This window comes from Aptenodytes patagonicus, chromosome 6 (assembly GCF_965638725.1).
Source record: "Aptenodytes patagonicus chromosome 6, bAptPat1.pri.cur, whole genome shotgun sequence".
Lineage (NCBI taxonomy): Eukaryota > Metazoa > Chordata > Aves > Sphenisciformes > Spheniscidae > Aptenodytes > Aptenodytes patagonicus.
The window spans coordinates 69268468-69285479 of record NC_134954.1 but is presented as its reverse complement, the minus strand read 5'-3'; the positions used below and the strand labels follow the sequence as shown (position 1 = coordinate 69285479).

Below are 17012 nucleotides of genomic sequence, written 5' to 3'. Positions count from 1 at the left end.
AAATGACACATGCATTAACTGAAGCCCATAAAGATATTTTAGTTGCTAGGCATGAAGTACAGACAAGTATTAAGCATTATTCCTCATTGCTATAGTATTGGGATTAGCTCTGATTTCAATACAGTTTGGCTGAGGAATGCAAGTCAACTCATTAAACAAACAAACAGCAATTAATCCAAAATGTTTACCACTCACCCTCGGCTGGAAGGGCCAAGATGGACCTACTCCTGCTTTGACTGCCCTCAGCATTTTTACTGGAGCATGAGTGGGAACACGGGGACCACGGGGACCACTCACTGATGACACAGTCCATTGCGCAAGGGATTTCACAAGCCACAACCTCAGGACGGGGAAGCTCTGAGCAGAGGTGATGTGGTACTTCTTCACCTGGAGCAAACAAAATAAGACAGACATGAAGGAAGGTTCAACTTGATTAAATATCCACGGTCTGCATCAAACAGACTAACTTTATGTCAAACGTCCGCCTGTCCGTGGAGGAATATAGAATCATAGAATCATAGTTTGGGTTGGAAGGGACCTCTAAAGGTCATCTAGTCCAACCCCCTGCCCTGGGCAGGGACATCTTCAACTACATCAGGTTGCTCACAGCCCCCTCCAACCTGACCTTGAATGTTGCCAGGGATGGGGCATCCACCACCTCTCTGGGCAACCTGGGCCAGTGCTTCACCACCCTCAGCGTAACAAATTTCTTCCTTCTATCTAGTCTAAATCTACCCCCCTTTAGTTTCAAGCCATTCCCCCTTGGCCTGTCACAACAGGCCCTGCTAAAAAGTCTGCTGCTGTCTGTTTTAGAAGCCCCCTTGAAGTACAGAGAGGCTGCAAGAAGGTCTCCCCAAAGCCTTCTCTTCTCTAGGCTGAACAACCCCAACTCTCTCAGCCTTTCTTCACAGGAGAGGTGTTCCATCCCCCTGATCATTTTCATGGCCCTCTTCTGGACCCACTCCAACAGGTCCGTGTCTTTCTTATGCTGAGGGCTCCAGAGCTGGACGCAGGACTCCAGGTGGGGTCTCCCCAGAGCAGAGTAGAGGGGCAGAATCACCTCCCTCGACCTGCTGGCCACGCTGCTTTGGATGCAGCCCAGGATACGATTGGCCTTCTGGGCTGCGAGAGCACATTGCTGGCTCCTGTCCAGCTTTTCCTCCACCAGTCCCCCCAAGCCCTTCTCGGCAGGGCTGCTCTCCATCCCTTCATCCCCCAGCCTGTATTGATACCGGGGGTTGCCCCGACCCAGGTGCAGGACCTTGCACTTGGCCTTGTTAAACCTCATGAGGTTCACACAGGCCCACTTCTCCAGCTTGTCCAGGTCCCTCTGGATGGCATCCCATCCCTCTGGTGTGTCGACCACACCACTCAGCTTGGTGTCATCTGCAAACTTGCTGAGGGTGCACTCGATCCCACTATGTCATTGATGAAGATATTAAACAGTACTGGTCCCAATATGGACCCCTGTGGGACACCACTCGTCACCAATCTCCATCTGGACATTGAGCCATTGACCACTACCCTCTGGATGCGACCATCTAACCAATTCCTCACCCACCAGACAGTCCACCCATCAAATCCATACCTCTCCTTTAGTTTAGAGAGAAGGATGTTGTGGGGACCGTGTCAAAGGCCTTACAGAGGTCCAGATAGATGACATCTGTAGCCCTTCCCGTGTCCACTGTGACATGTAGTCACTCCATCATAGAAGGCCACTAGGTTAGTCAGGCAGGACTTGCCCTTGGTGAAGCCATGCTGGCTGTCTCGAATCCCCTCCCTGTCCTCCACGTGCCTTAGCATAGCTTCCAGGAGGATCTGTTCCATGATCTTCCCAGGCACAGAGGTGAGACTGACTGGCCTGTAGTTCCCCGGGTCTTCCTTTTTTCCCTTTTTAAAAACGGGGGTTATGCTTCCCCTTTTCCAGTCAGTGGGAACTTCACCGCACTGCCACGACTTCTCAGATACGATGGATAGTGGCTTAGCAACTTCATCCGCCAGTTCCTTCAGGACCCGTGGATAGATCTCATACATGGACTTGTGCACCTTCAGGTGCCTTAGATGGTCTCGAACCTGATCTTCTCCCACAGTGGGCGGCTCTTCATTCTCCCAGTCCCCACCTTTGCCTTCTGCGGCTTGGGCGGTGAGGCTCAAGCACTTGTCAGTGAAGACCGAGGCAAAAAAGTCATTGAGTACCTCTGCCTTCTCCGTGTCTGGGTAACCAGGTCTCCCGTTTCGTTCCAGAGAGGGCCCACATTTTCCCTCGCCTTCCTTTTATCCCCAACATACCTATAGAATCTTTTCTTGTTGCCCTTAACGTCCCTGGCCAGATTTAATTCTCTCAGGGCTTTAGCTTTCCTAACCTGATCCCTGGCTGCTCAGACAGTTTCTCTGTATTCCTCCCAGGCTCCCTGTCCTTGCTTCCACCCTCTGTAGGCTTCCTTGTTGTGTTTGAGTTTGTCCAGGAGCTCCTTGTTCATCCATGCAGGCCTCCTGGCGTTTTTGCCTGACTTCCTCTTTGTTGGGATGCATCGCTCCTGAGCTCGGAGGAGGCGATCCTTGACTATTACCCAGCTTTCTCGGGCCCCTCTTCCCTCCAGGGCTTTGTCCCCTGGCACTCTGCCAAGCAGATCCCTGAAGAGGCCAAAGTCTGCTCTCCTGAAGTCCAGGGTAGTGAGCTTGCTGTGTGCCCTCCTCCTCGGTGCCCTAAGGATCTTGAACTCCACCATTTCGTGGTCACTGCAGCCCAGGCTGCCCTTGAGCTTCACATTCCCCACCAGCCCCTCCTTGTTGGTGAGAACAAGGTCCAGTGTAGCACCTCTCCTCGTTGGCTCCTCTGCCACTTGGAGAAGGAAGTTATCATCGACGCATTCCAGGAGCCTCCCGGATTGCTTATGCCCTGCCGTGTCGTCCTTCCAACAGATGTCGGGGTGGCTGAAGTCCCCCATGAGGACCAGGGCTTGTGAGCGTGAGGCTGCTCCTATCTGTCCATAGAGGGTCTCATCTGCTTGGTCTTCCTGGTCAGGTGGCCTGTAGCAGACCCCCACCGTAATGTCACCTGTCCCTGCCTTCCCTTTAATTCTGACCCATAAGCTCTCGGTTGGCTCCTCATCCATCCCCAGGCAGAGCTCCACGCGCTCCAGCTGGTCATTGACATAGAGGGCGACACCCCCTCCTCATCTCCCCTGCCTGCCCTTCCTAAAGAGCCTGTATCCCTCCATCCCAACACTCCAATCACAGGAGCCATCCCACCACGTCTCTGTGATGCCAATAAGGTCGTAGCCCTGCAGGCGTGCGCACGTCTCTGACTCCTCTTGTTTATTCCCCATGCTACGTGCATTTGCATGGAGGCATTTAAGTTGGGCCCCCGATGAAGCTGTCTTACTGGCTGGAGTTCCTCTGTGCTGCTCTTCAGGCGCTCTCCTGCTGACCTGTGCTCCTTCTCCAGGCTCTGGGCATCTATTGCTGGCCCTGGCATCAAACTGGTAGGAGTGGGATGGATTGAGGTTCTCCTGCCCCGGCATCTCTAGTTTAAAGCCCTCTTCACCAGCTTGGCAAGCCTATGACCGAAGATGTTCTTCTCCTCCTCTGACAGATGGACTACAATATACTACAAAAGAGCACGTGGTAAGGCTTCAGGCTTGAACGTATAATACTTGAGCAACTGACTTAAGTATTTCTTCAAAAAAGCAAAAAAGAAAAAAATATGTTTCAAGTTGTGTGTGTGACGTCTTGGCTGCGGTCCACTTTATAAAGCAGGCAAGCACGAGGAATGAGATAATTCAATCAATAAAAAGCTGTAATATCAATTATCAACAGAGTTGATGATAAATGCCCCATATTTTCCAGCAATCTCCACCTACAGAACCTATTTTCCACAACACAAATTGTTCAGGTCTCCACAGAAGACAATATTCTTCTTCCTGTAGGCCAGAGAAATGTCCAGTAGGTGCTTTGGTCATTCTCCTGCAACCTCACCAGAACTAACCATGCACCATTTCTGACTCAGCTTCTCACCCAAAAACTAGGAGATCCAGACTAACAGATCTGTTGGACCACCCCCATCCAAGGAAGAAATATTTCCTGTTGGGGACGAACCAAGGGACCTGGACAAAAGTTTACCCCCTGATGAGAAGCATCTTTCCTAAAACCCTTTCAACAAGATGGCAGGACATTGGGGGTGGTGGGGAAAAACCTACCAACCAAAAGAACAGCTAGCAGAATGAGCGGCAAAACAAAGCATGCAAGAGGGATGTCGTGTGGAGTCCAACACATGGAACTGTTGGTTTTAAAAAGCAAAATAATGTTTTATTTTAAAAATTTGTTAATTTTAACATTTTTAACATTAAAATTTTTAACATTTGTTACTTTTAAAATAGCAAATGACATGTCCAGTAATTTTATTAATTGCATAGAATTTATGAGGACATCAAAATTCATAAAAATTCATGAAACGTAACTCTTTTGGTACTGAATTCCACATAATGTCTTAGAAATCTAATTCAAGTGACGAACAGATGTGACTGACTTTGTTACACTGTTCTCTTGCTTAGTGTTTCTAGACCCTTATGAATTTTCAGCTACAAATCCAAAATTTCTGGAAGCTCAAATCTACCTGTTTATAAACAACAAGCTCAAGCTGAACATTACCTCGTCTTTTGCCCGTACAATAGTTACAAAGCTCTCCTTCAAGGTTTCTTTAATTATGAATCTAGGAAAAAACATAATGACTATCCAGGCTCAATTATACGTAGGGAAAAAAAGATTAAAATTTATAATGGCAACAACTGGCTCTTTCACCTCATGCTACAAGAACAGGCTCTGTAACAAGGTGGCCCAGGAAGCAATTATAACTAGGAGGGTAGAAAACTCTACTGCTTTTGCAAGGCAACACATGTACAAGTGAGTAAATAAGAGAGGCAGGCTGCTAGCAAGAGTGCATAAAGCTGTCAGTAGCACAGTGGTATTATCTGCAGTTGCATCCCTAAACGAAGACAGGCTCATCGCCCTCGAGGCACAAATAAAACTTTTCAAGCATATTATGAGAAGTAACGAGAATCTAGCAGGCAATGAGACTGCAAGATATGTTCAAAAATACTTTATTTTTATGCTCCCTTTGCCTTGCACTCGTCTGTGCTCATCAGGAAAGGCTCGATATGCCCAGCCTTTGCACTACTATTTTAAGTCTGCTGAACAAGAAAATGGGGACCAACACCCTCCCTACAGACAGGCCTCATCCTTCGGTACTGAGCTTGACACCCCTGCAAACCAAGCTTAATCCATCATTCATTGTGACTAGCCTATTATCACCACTGCTGCTTTGGATGCTCACATAATGCTGAGAACAATCTTTAGAGAAAAACAATGTAAAAACCCCAAATAAACCTGTAACCCTTATTCCAGCTGTCTTCGTGAGTCATTTTAGCGTCAAAATCCCTGCTAACATTTTGACAGCTTGTCTGTACGGCGGCAGATAACATGAGGGCATCCTGGGTAGGCATGATTTTAGGAGTCAATGGTCCAGTAGCATCAAGAGATTATATGCTTTGGTGAAGTAGGGTAAAACATCTGTCCTCCTCTCCCATCACTGACACTCACAGGGAAGCACACAAACAGTCAGCGACAGGCTTCTGAACGAGAAGGGATGAGATGGGACACTGGCCCTGCAAGCATGCCCCCCTCCCCTCCACCCGTGCAAGAAGTTATCTTCATTATATATGGACTTTATGGCAAGGCTCCACCATGAAGTTCACCGAATTCTGGATTTAGCCCAATTTTTCCACCAATCAGACAGTGGCAGAGATATAAGCATTAGAGAAAATCCTACTTGCTGAAAGCCATGGGAGCCTTTCCACTGATTTAATCTGACTTTACAAAGTCCAAGCCACTCCATTCAGAAGATGGCTCAAAACACTTGGGTCTCCTTTGGGGTGGCTTCCTCCACCTGTGAGCCCAGGTGCCACAGATTTTTGAGCAACCACCCCATGGGGAGGGGAGGCAAAAGAGCAAAATGTGCTTTCCACTTCTTCCCTCCGTGATTTCTTTTCACGCTGGATTTACAGCAGGTGACAGCAACAGTAATGCTGCTAACAGAGGCTGCAATTCATGGTTCCTCAGCAAAGAAAGGAAGCTTTGAGTTTTGTTATAAAGAGTTTACCACCTGGTGCATGAAGGTACAATTCAACACTCACTTTGATTTACTTTATAGCTCTATTCGCTGTGTTCAAGTTTAATTACTGGCTTGTATTACTGCAGAAGGGAAACGTTCTTCTGTACCAGCCGCCTGGCAGAGAATTCTCAGAAAACTACCGTATACTACAAAGAGAGGTAATAATCCTTCATTTTCCATGAAAAATACTAGTACAGGATACATCTGAAGTGTGCTTTATGCATTGTCACAGATTTACAGGGAATACTAAATTCTCCAGAGCTTCCAAATTGTCCACCCGGTACCCTGAAGGTGTAATTCTTATCTCAGATAGTCTGAATAGTCTTTCTAGAGGAGGCTTTCTCCCTCTCTAAATAGGACTAATGCCTTTAAGCACCTAAATTATGCATCTGAACTTAAAATGAATTCTCGTCCAAGTATGTGTTTCGATCTCAAGACGCAGTATCTGAAATCAGCCCTGGAGAGCAGCAGGGTGGGGGATCACAGCAGAAGGATGCCAAGTCTTGATGAAAGCCAACTTTCCTTCAGGGAAAACAGGGAAAGGGACAGCACTGACCGTAACAGCTACAACTTTGGTGCCTCTTATAATTTTTTAGATGAGAACCCATGACCCAGCTCTGAAGTTCATCTTGTGATAACCAGGAATTAAACCCAGATGGCAATTCAGGGACCCAGTCTCTCCTGGTCTGGAGAAGGTGGGACCACGGGAAACTGGTTCCTGCCTGCAACTTGCTGTGACATTGGAATAAACTGAGAGCATCGTTCATCAGTAAACTGAGCCACCCAAGGCAAAAGGACAGAAGGCGTTTGCAAAGAAAGAAAAAGAAAAAAAATTTAAGAGTCCTAGGTTTTGCGGGGTCCTCTGGTTAGCTTGGACCGGATCCAGCCCCTCCAATCCAACCCACCCCAGAGGTTACCACCACCATCTTTGTTGGTTCTCTTCAGATACAACTTGCTCATTTCATTTTTTTCCTCCCCCTTGATACTGTCCAAGTGCCCAGAATTACTCAAGGAATTACGTTTACTCCGAAGAGTATTTTTTCTGCTGTAATACTAAACAGTACAAATCCACAGCTGTTACTGAGATGCAAGTGGAGACCTGGGTAGGATGGTGACTGAGCAACTGAACAGTTTCATCCTGATGTTGAGGACACAACTAAGTGGGGCTCAGATTGGGCTGAACCTTGGGAAGTGCTTTCTATCCTTGGGGTAACCACAAACAACTACTGCTAAGACAACTGCACACGGAAGGCGCTAGCTGTAAAACAGAACTTACACCTACATTTTGCAAACAGTTACAGCTATTAATTGATTTGTGCTAGTCATCATCAACACAGCACCTTGAAAAATATTCCTTTTTGACTTATTCCATACTAAGAAATATAACAGGGCTGTGAGTCAAGGGAAAATTATTTTTCCATATTATGAAAAGTTTTAAGGTTTCAAAGCTTTCAAATGTTTATACTCCATATTAGGACAAAATCCAGATCTTTCAAAAAACATATTTTACAAAGAGGGGTGGGGAGAGATAGCAAGACAATAACTATGTGTGTGTGGTTTTTAGCCATCACCTGTAAGGAACAACACACAAGATCCAACCTCTGATCTACATCAGGTATAAGAATTGAACCGGCATCTCCAGCATCCCAGGAGCCACAGTGTTCCCTCTCACATGCTCCTTATTTCATGTTTTAAGCACAGTTTTTGTTCTCAGCCTTGCTGAATGCATGCTTTCCTAAAAAAAGCTTTAGTTAAGAAAAATGTTACAGTTTTCTATAAAAAATGTTTTATTGCAAGCATCCTGACCAGCTCTAGTGACATTTTTTTAACTGATTGCCTTGTACTTGAATAGTACAATGATTAAAGCTAAATACCCAAGATATATTCGCCAGATAATATTTTCAATATAGGAAAGACTGAATCCATTTTCTTCCAAAGTCAGGGTGTAATAATTACGAAAGAGAAGATGAGCATGGCATTTTTGTAAATATATTTGCTAATAAAGTTGATCATTACCTAATGTACCGGTCCCTAATTTGAATTCTTTAACAAGGTAACAGAGAAGCTACACGGAGAAGTACAACTCTGAGTGGAATTTTTGATTCACCTAAAAGCAAACTAAATTCTTCCCAACAAGGGAAACAAAACAAGGAATGACATAAACCCCTCCTTGAACTAAAAAGCTTGTTTTTTCCAGCAACTTGATTTTTTTCTTACTGTCTTTTCCATCGTAGAAGGAGAAGCCACTCCCACGATCCTGAATAACGCACTCCACAGCAAGGCACTGAACCAACAGGAACGTTTCGTTCTGAATCAGTTCAATATTAAACTGCATCTGCCTACATCACATAACGCCTTGCAGAAATCACCGCTCTGGCACATTAGTCTCAGCAACCTACATACTCATCCCCTATGACACAGGTTAATCACACCTGCCACAGATGTCCCTCCTGGCTCAGGAGGAAGATACTACAGTGCGGGGAAAGTCCACCGGACAGGATACAACTAAAGCAGCAAAAAGGCAAATCCTATCAGGCAGCAGGAATCGAAAGATCAACTCAAAACCAAACCAAGTATCCTCCTTTTGACATTCACCACTATACCATCTTCATTTTTTAAAAGGAAAATTTGAAAAATTACTTTGAAGATTTCAGGTTTGCACATGTGTGTGGAGCCCTGACCGACCTCTGTGGTGGGGAAAGGCTCAAGACGAAGGAATTGCATTTCAGACGGTTCTGCATCGCTACCTACAAGTTCAGAAAATTTATTTTTTTGCACAAATGACTGCTGCAAAAATGCTGCATATTTAATGACAATTACTGGTTTGACATCAATATTTCTCCTTGTAACATTTAAAATTATTCAGTGGAAATAACGAAGCTGTCATCTAAAATACTATATGTATCGTAAAATTTTATGTCTCGCTTAAATCTCAGAAAAGAATGACAATAAACTTTGATTAAATACTTGCCTGTAACAGAAGAAGATGTCAACAGACAGTAGTAAATTCAGAATTCCTATTGACTGTATGCCAGTTTGCTAATGGCAATTGCGCTCAGAGAAAGCTGTCTGCTGACAATATCTTGGCCTAGGCATCTCATCAGCTAACGACAACGTTACATTTAAAAGCAGTAACAATCAAACTACAACAATAGGAGAAATTTCTTATAACCATTTGGAATGTGTTCATCTCATCACGACATCACAGGGTTTTTTCCATGTTGTACAACCAGCTTTAGAGATACCTTAAAGCACCCAGGGCTTGCCGTGTTCAGTCGTCACTGGGAGACCAATGTCACACTTCACTGAAATCCCTGGCTCCTGGTTGACTTTTCTTAATGCCAGTCAACAGGTAAGAACATCGGAGAAGAGCGGTGTCAGTTTGTCAGGGAAAGCAGTGGTGTGTGGAATAAATTTAACTGCAGTGGTCCATCACTATTATCAGAGCCCCATAGCAGAGAAGAGGAATGCAATAGCAATGAAGACGAATGGAGGTGAAGATCTATCACGAAAAAAAGATGAAGCAGCGAAGAAGAACAAGCCATTCACAATGGAAAAGAGGAAATAAACGCAAATACAACCAGGATTATTCTCAGGAAAAAAAAAAAAAGAATAGATGTGACAATCATTAAGGGTTTGAGTCAACAGACTTAGTTAAAATGCAACTATGCAAAACAATGCATTAGATTAAGGAAAAAACATTTTTAACCACATAATGCACAATGAAGAAAAAGGGAATAACAACTCAGGACAATAAGGAAAAAGGAAAGTAAGATGGAAGAGTATGAAAAACAGACAGAGGGAAATGAGAATAAATGTGAAAAAGAAACAGTATGTCTGGAAATGTGTTACAAAATCCCCATAAAATCGGAAGTCTTGCCCAAATCCCTCCATCACTGGGCACGATCCTCTCCCTTACCTGTGTCCAAGTGATCATTACAGAGGTTATGAGAAAAAGATGACAACGAGTATGGAAAAAAGTGGTATTTGTTTTTCTTTCCTATACATCTTCTACTGCAATTTGGACTGTTTAACCACAACTGTTTTCCCTCTTTGTCTATGTAAATGCACATAAGAAAATTGATTTGTGACTCTTAAGGAAGCTCCAAGAAAGTGAGCACGGGGGGAGGCACGTCAGCGAGCAGCTGCCAAGCCAGCAGAGAACATCCCGGTATACCTCGATGGAGTATTACACAGCAGCTACCAGTCACAAGGTTAAAAAAACCAATACAGCTGCATGAGGTTACCTACATAAGAGATTGGCTCCGATGTAGTTCCTATCCCACACAGAAAGACAAGTAGTCATTTAAAGGAATTTGCTGCACATTCACCTGCTGGGCTTGGGCGGAAAAGCAGAATTAATTCTACCTTGAGGCTGTTTGCACAACCCCTCCTGAATTAAGAGAAATTGCTCACGTGGCACCTGAAAGCAAACATGGGTTCACCGTACTCCTGGAGACGAGCATAGAAATTCAGGCTGCTGTTCGTAATAATTAACATAGCACAGCAATCTGACAACATGAAGTATAAGAACTAAACATAATCCATATTAGTGTTCTGGGGGTTTTTCCGCGCTCTCTCCTTGCACTTTTTTCTTTCTTCTCCATTATCCCTCCTCATTGTAAATGAGGGCCTCTGCACAGGTGGGTTGATCAAGACTGATTGCAATGAAGATTTATTGTTGAAATTGGTGCTGTGGTATAATTGAAACAGGTGTCCCGCTATTTTCTCCTCTGTACTGCTTTGTTCCAAATGCTAATCAACACAAAATATTGTAGAAACCAATTACACAAATAAGCTAAATGTATTAAAATATTATAAAATATACATATCTTCCCAAAACTTTAAGAAAAAAAAACAATTGACCAAAGACTTGTTTATTCCAATAGTGTATAGAGTCCACTTCAACTTAGATATCTGTGCAGTGGGGCAGAAGAATTTTAGTGGAGAAATTCAGGCATTTTAATTCATAATAAAGAAGATGACATTTTATTCCCACTGCACCGCAGCCCTAAATTTCTAAACATTCCATTTTTGCAGACTTAAGGTGCCATTTTCACTCCCAAAACTCAAAAAGAAATTGTAAGGGACATATTACAAAGGGCAAACTACAGTAATCGTGCTCTCACACAGTAAGCGACCCCAAAAAGAAAAGTTGCAGGAAAGGTGCAATGCTTTTATACCTACTGGTTTGATTATTGTCATTTTTGTTCTGATTATGCTACTCTTAAAAATGACGTACCTTGTTGGCTTGCTCATAGCCATCAAGGCTATGACTGACTGTTATCCAAGTGATGTTCCCAAAATAAGTTAGTAATTTGCCATATATTGGGAATAACAGACTCTTTTTCTCTTCTAGCCCCAGAAATCGCCCCAAGAGTGAGTTTGTATTAACATAAGACACTGAAAAATTTTAAACAATAGTGCAGCAGATGAGGTTTATCTAAGTTGGCAGAAGTCTTGTTTTCAGATACAGTGAATGCTAATGATAATAAATAATTGCAAATACCATCTGGACTCTTTGAAAAACATCTTTCTCCAAGTCTGCAATTGAATCTCTACAAAAAGAGGATCAATGCAAAAGAAAATGAAAACAGTAAATTAAAATTAGATTTATGCCAACTACTTAAAACTAAGTTCTCATTTAGCAGCAGTTAACACAAAAATGTGTTCTAGTTCAGATGCAGAGTCTGGCCTAATCCCATAAAGCAACTCTGAGAGCTTCCACAGTCTACCAGGAAATGTTCAGAATTTGCAGGACTAGGCTATTTTTATTATTACTACTAACCGTAGTAGTTTCTTTTCCAATTTTGTCTCTGGTTGATCCACAAAACTCAGAAAAGAGTGGTATTAAGATGTCCTATTCAATATCTTCTAAAAGATTGCAATGAAGAAGAAAATTCACCCAGTAACATAGATGATCATCAGTCAAGGGTCTAAATGAATGACTGAAATCTGTTCTTGACAAAGGCAATGCAAATTGCAAACCATGATCTTCGGTTATTGAGTAAAACCTCTTCGTGTACACACCAGTTTTGCCAAGTATCAACTATGCATCTAAACTGCATAAGACATTTTTCGGATGGATTAAGTTACTTCTGGCTAATGTACCCTAACCTATGCTTGAACTTTTTTACATAATAAAGTCGTGAATTTTAGAAAGAGTGTTTAATTTCCACTGTATTTTGCATAGATCATTTAGTACTTAAAATGGGGATAAATCAAATCTAGGAAACACAGTATTAATAATATTTTCTGTGTGCCTCCACTATGCCCATGAGGTGGAACTTTAATTACATCATTAATAACGATGCCTACATTTTCAGTCAGTAGTGCATCATCCCTCTAGTGCCATTTAAAGTGCATTTGGTCTCTAAACTGCTCCACCCTCTGGAACTGGTTCACAGATAATATTGTAACAGCAGCCTCATCCTGCTTACAACTCAGCTACAATGGCATCAACAGAAGAATTTAAAGGAGGGAATTGCCTATTATGACCTAAAATGTGGAAGGTTTATTCAGAAAAGTTTCCTGTTATTTTCTGTCTCCAGAAAGTTTACATAGATTGAAAGTTGACAGTTGTTCTTTGGGGGGGGGGGGGGAGGGAGAAAAAAAATCTATCATTGTTTTCCCCTATTATTCAGAGTCCAAATTGTCTCAAAACCAAAAAATAACTAAAATCTGGCATGTGTGACTATACTTTTTACTGGGAAAAAAACAAAAAACATTGTTTCCAATGAGGGTTTCTAAAAGGAAATCTCTCCCAGTAAGCAGCGCAGGACCTTGTATTTGGGTAGTGTAATTAAAAGGTGATGAATAACAGATCTGCTAGTGCATCAGAAGAAAATGATGTGTATCATTTTCTGTGTATCAGAAGCCTTGAGACACAGCTTTGCCTGAAGCTTGCTCTTGATGTTACTGGTCCAGATAAGGCAGCACGCTCTGCTTCCTTTTCTCTTGGCTGATGAAACTATTTCCCATGAAAATGTTCACTCTTTCTCTAGGGTTTGGATGGAGATGGATACTGCTGCTTGAACGTTTACACAGCAAGAGGAAGCATCCTCACAGCGCTGACCGACGTTATCATCCCGACCTGGGAAATGGGGTGTTGCCAGCAGGGCAGCATCCACCAGAATAGGAACGCCACGTCCCCGAGAGGTCTCTGCTCGGTGGGGTACGCTGACCCTCCGCCACCGCGTCCTTTCAGAGTTCAAACATATGGATGGTTTGGCCATGGCAGCTGAGTTCAGACTCTGGCACAACCTGAGCTGGACCGTTGTTACTAAACAAGACTCTGACCCCCTCGCTTAAAAGCAAAATACGGTGCATACGCAGGTACAGCTTCCAATGTTTTCCAAATGGAGTGGTGAAGCTAAAACCTGAAGACTGTATTAAAAAGACTAAGAAAGGCCGTTGCCCATGCTCTGGTAGTGTCCTCAGGGTACACCCTCTGCTCACAGAAAGACAAGAGAGGAAGATGACAGAGGACAAAGTAAAGGGATGGTAAGTGGAGAAAACACAGGAGAAGGAATTATCTTTGATATCAAAATTTCACCAAGCTGGGGCTTTCTCAGAGATGCTGAAGCCGGGACCGTGTGCTGAGCTGGCAGTTCAGACAAACGTTGTTTGCCGAGCTCAGAGGCACACGTGCCAGCAGCTGCCCTCCCACGCTGACCTACTCCTTATTTGCTCCAAAGCAGAAAAAAAAGGTGTATGAACCGTAAAGGGCCCGGATAGATACCAACCAGTCATTCCCTAACAGGTTTTCCTGCTCCTGTTGGAGACTATTTTAACTTTGCTACTAGATTAAAGGAAAACACAGAATTAATAAATGAAATCAAATGAACGCCCCACCCCACCCCCTTTTTAAAGACCCTGAAGTGTCAAGACTGTCAGGAGGCATTTGGACACGCTTTTCAAATATAAGAACTCAAACAGAAAAACTGGAGAATATCTAGATAAAATTTGGTTTTCTACCACTAAATTTCTTCGTTTGAAAAAAGCAATAACCTCTCTGCAACTTAGAAAATATTTCTGTTCTGATTATTCAGCTATTAAAATGGGAAAGTGTCATTTTATGACAATTGCTTCCGGCAGGAGATATTTTACACTTATATTCTCAAGGAATATGCACATAAGGAAAAACAATATTAAAACCTTCAGCGTTAATCTGTATTTTCAAAGCTAAGCACATTTTGACAAACTTTCTAATAGACACTGTTCAAAATTCATAACATATATGAGCATCATTACATTACTCTAATTTATTTTTTCTCCTCTCATGCGCAGCAATAAAATTTTACCTTTGAACTTATATTTATTGCAACTTTTACTCTACGGAGGGCATGCAGGCACAGAAATATAATAAAGCTCTGCTAATTCCATACATTATTGAAATCTTAACACTGCAAATGGTATCTTACTGTCTTCATGCATACTTAAAATTTCAATTCAAAACCCATTTCATTAAAAGGGCTGGTTAAGCAACAGCATATACTTATTTTAAGTTTGTGGATTAATGCAGCAGAATTGTATTTTATATATTTGGAAAAAAGTAGGTAATACTAGTGTTTGTTTAGGTGTTGTAAGCAAAAGCTTGATAGATACTAAATAATTGAGTGCTCCACCCATCAGACTCCTAAGCACTATAAAATTGTAGAGAAGGGAAGTGCTGGAGAATAACCTTTGCTTACCCACAGGTTGCTGTAAACTGGGTCTAATTCCGGCGGTAAAAATCCCATTGACTTCACCAAACTGGGAAGGGTACAGCTATGCAGGAATAGCTTCAAACTAAACGAAGCACAAACAGGTGAGCACAAAAGGAATTTAGACCATGAAGATCAGGGGTCATCACATAATGATCATCACTAATGATACCTGGCCAATGAAAACATCACAACTGCCATATGAGACAAATTTTGGGCATCTCTTAACTTGGTTGACATACTACTAAATGATATGGCAATACAAGTCAGTAAGGGAGCAGCTCGCAACCAAATACATGACAAAGTGCAAAAGTTGACTCAAACTGCAAGTATAATATTGGCACAACCTCCTTTCTCTTCATAAAGGTTACTTTGCACGTTAGCTCCAGCTTCACTGATTAGCAGCTGAGATAACGGCCGCTCACACACACACCTGAGAGCCACTGGGAAAAAAGACAAGGGGATGACTTTCTGCATACGATGTCCTCATCACATTTCTGGTAATTGTTCAATCGCAGATAAAGCACATATAGGGAAAAACCAGCAGAACAGACTACTCTGAAAATGTAACAGAAACAACTTAACAACCTTTACATTTAGCACTGAGGCGTCAAAAATGATAGCTATTATTACTGCTGTAATTACATGTCTGGGACTCAGAAGAATTGCATTTTGCTTCCTTGGAAACATGGCCACGTGATCTTTGATGGCTCCTAAACCCGTAGGAACAGATCTCCCCACCACAGCCAGTTTGCAGAACGCCTGCAGGACCAAACACCTGAACACTTGAAGACACACTGCCAGAAATGGTCCAAACAGGGCTCCCAAACCCATCACCCCCGTCCTCCTGGAAGCGGACTATGCCAGCTTGACTTCCACAGGCATCGATACAATCGCACCAGGGGAGTTTTGAAAACTCAACAGCCAGGACTGCTGTCAGCCTCTGACTTGGCCTTCTCTAATCACAAACCTGAGGTGCACCAACACCGTGATCCTTCCATGGTGTTACTCTGTTCCCACCACATCTATGTCCCTACACAGGCTTATAGGCCACCACTGAGGACTAAGCCTGAAACTTTCGTATCTAAACCCTTGTCAAGGGAACTACAGTAAAAATCCTCTGCCTGCGAGTCAGCAGTGGTCAGATACATCCCCCTGAGCCAGCTGCAAGAGAGAAATGCAAGGGAATAAATACATTGAGCCAATTAAGCTTTTTGGCCACAAAATACCAGACCAGGCTGGGGAAACGCAAGGGCCATATTTTAACTTCAGCACACAGACGTAATGAAGTTGCTGCACTGGAGGATTTCCCAGAGTTTAGTAGGACTCAGTGCATGATACCAAGCTCTCACATGCTCAGTTGATCAAATTTAGGCTACTGAGCTATTATGTGCCACAGCAAGCCCAGACAGGACAAGGCAAACCTCATCTTCACACAACTTCACGGCAACAAGCAGCAAGGCAGGGAGCAGTTTACCATAGCAAATTATGATGTCTCCTACATTAAGGTGAACTTTCAAGATCAGCTATCCCAGCTGCAGAGCCAGAATTTAACAAGATCCCTCAGAAATCTGGTTTTGACCTCGTTTTATTTAGAGAGGACTACTCACTTGTTAAAAAGGGAAAGGTTTTTCTTTGAAACTAGGTAAGCAGAGCAAGATTTTTACCTGCTCTCAAGCAGTTAGTTGAAATGTATTCTACTACAGACTTTAAAGTCACCTCACTGGCAACATAACCTCCCAACATATTGAAAACCAGCAGAAGTGCTTAATTAATACATATATGCTAACAAGCACTCCTACAACCATGAACCTTTAATCTAGTTTTTCACTAGCTGGCAATGCACCCCATGGCTGCTACGTGGTTTTGAAGCCTTGAGACAGGGGAAGAACTAGAAGGAAACCGCTGTAAAGCAGGGAACCACAGAAAAGCAGTCAGAGGGAAAAGTCTCTGGAGAAAGCCCAGAGCAGAACACTATCACAGCAAAAGAGGCAAGGCAGGTAATGTTAACGTCTGGATTGGGATGGAGGAGAGAGAGAAGGGAGTTAACGTGAGCGCCAGGGAAGTCTGTCTCTATATTCAGTAATCGTGGGGCTACATTTCGATGATGTGTAGAATACTTCCCAGCAATGTATGAT

General features: G+C 43.1%; 1 protein-coding gene across 2 annotated transcripts in view; it reads right to left on the bottom strand.

Annotated features, from left to right (window-relative positions):
• The window catches only part of THSD7B (thrombospondin type 1 domain containing 7B), a 346109-nt gene that overhangs the window by 155681 nt on the left and 173416 nt on the right, over positions 1-17012 (bottom strand). For both annotated transcript variants that reach the window (XM_076343106.1, XM_076343107.1), the window contains exon 9: positions 196-387. In XM_076343106.1, the coding sequence (XP_076199221.1) occupies positions 196-387 (192 nt within the window). The remainder of the gene's footprint in view (positions 1-195; positions 388-17012) is intronic.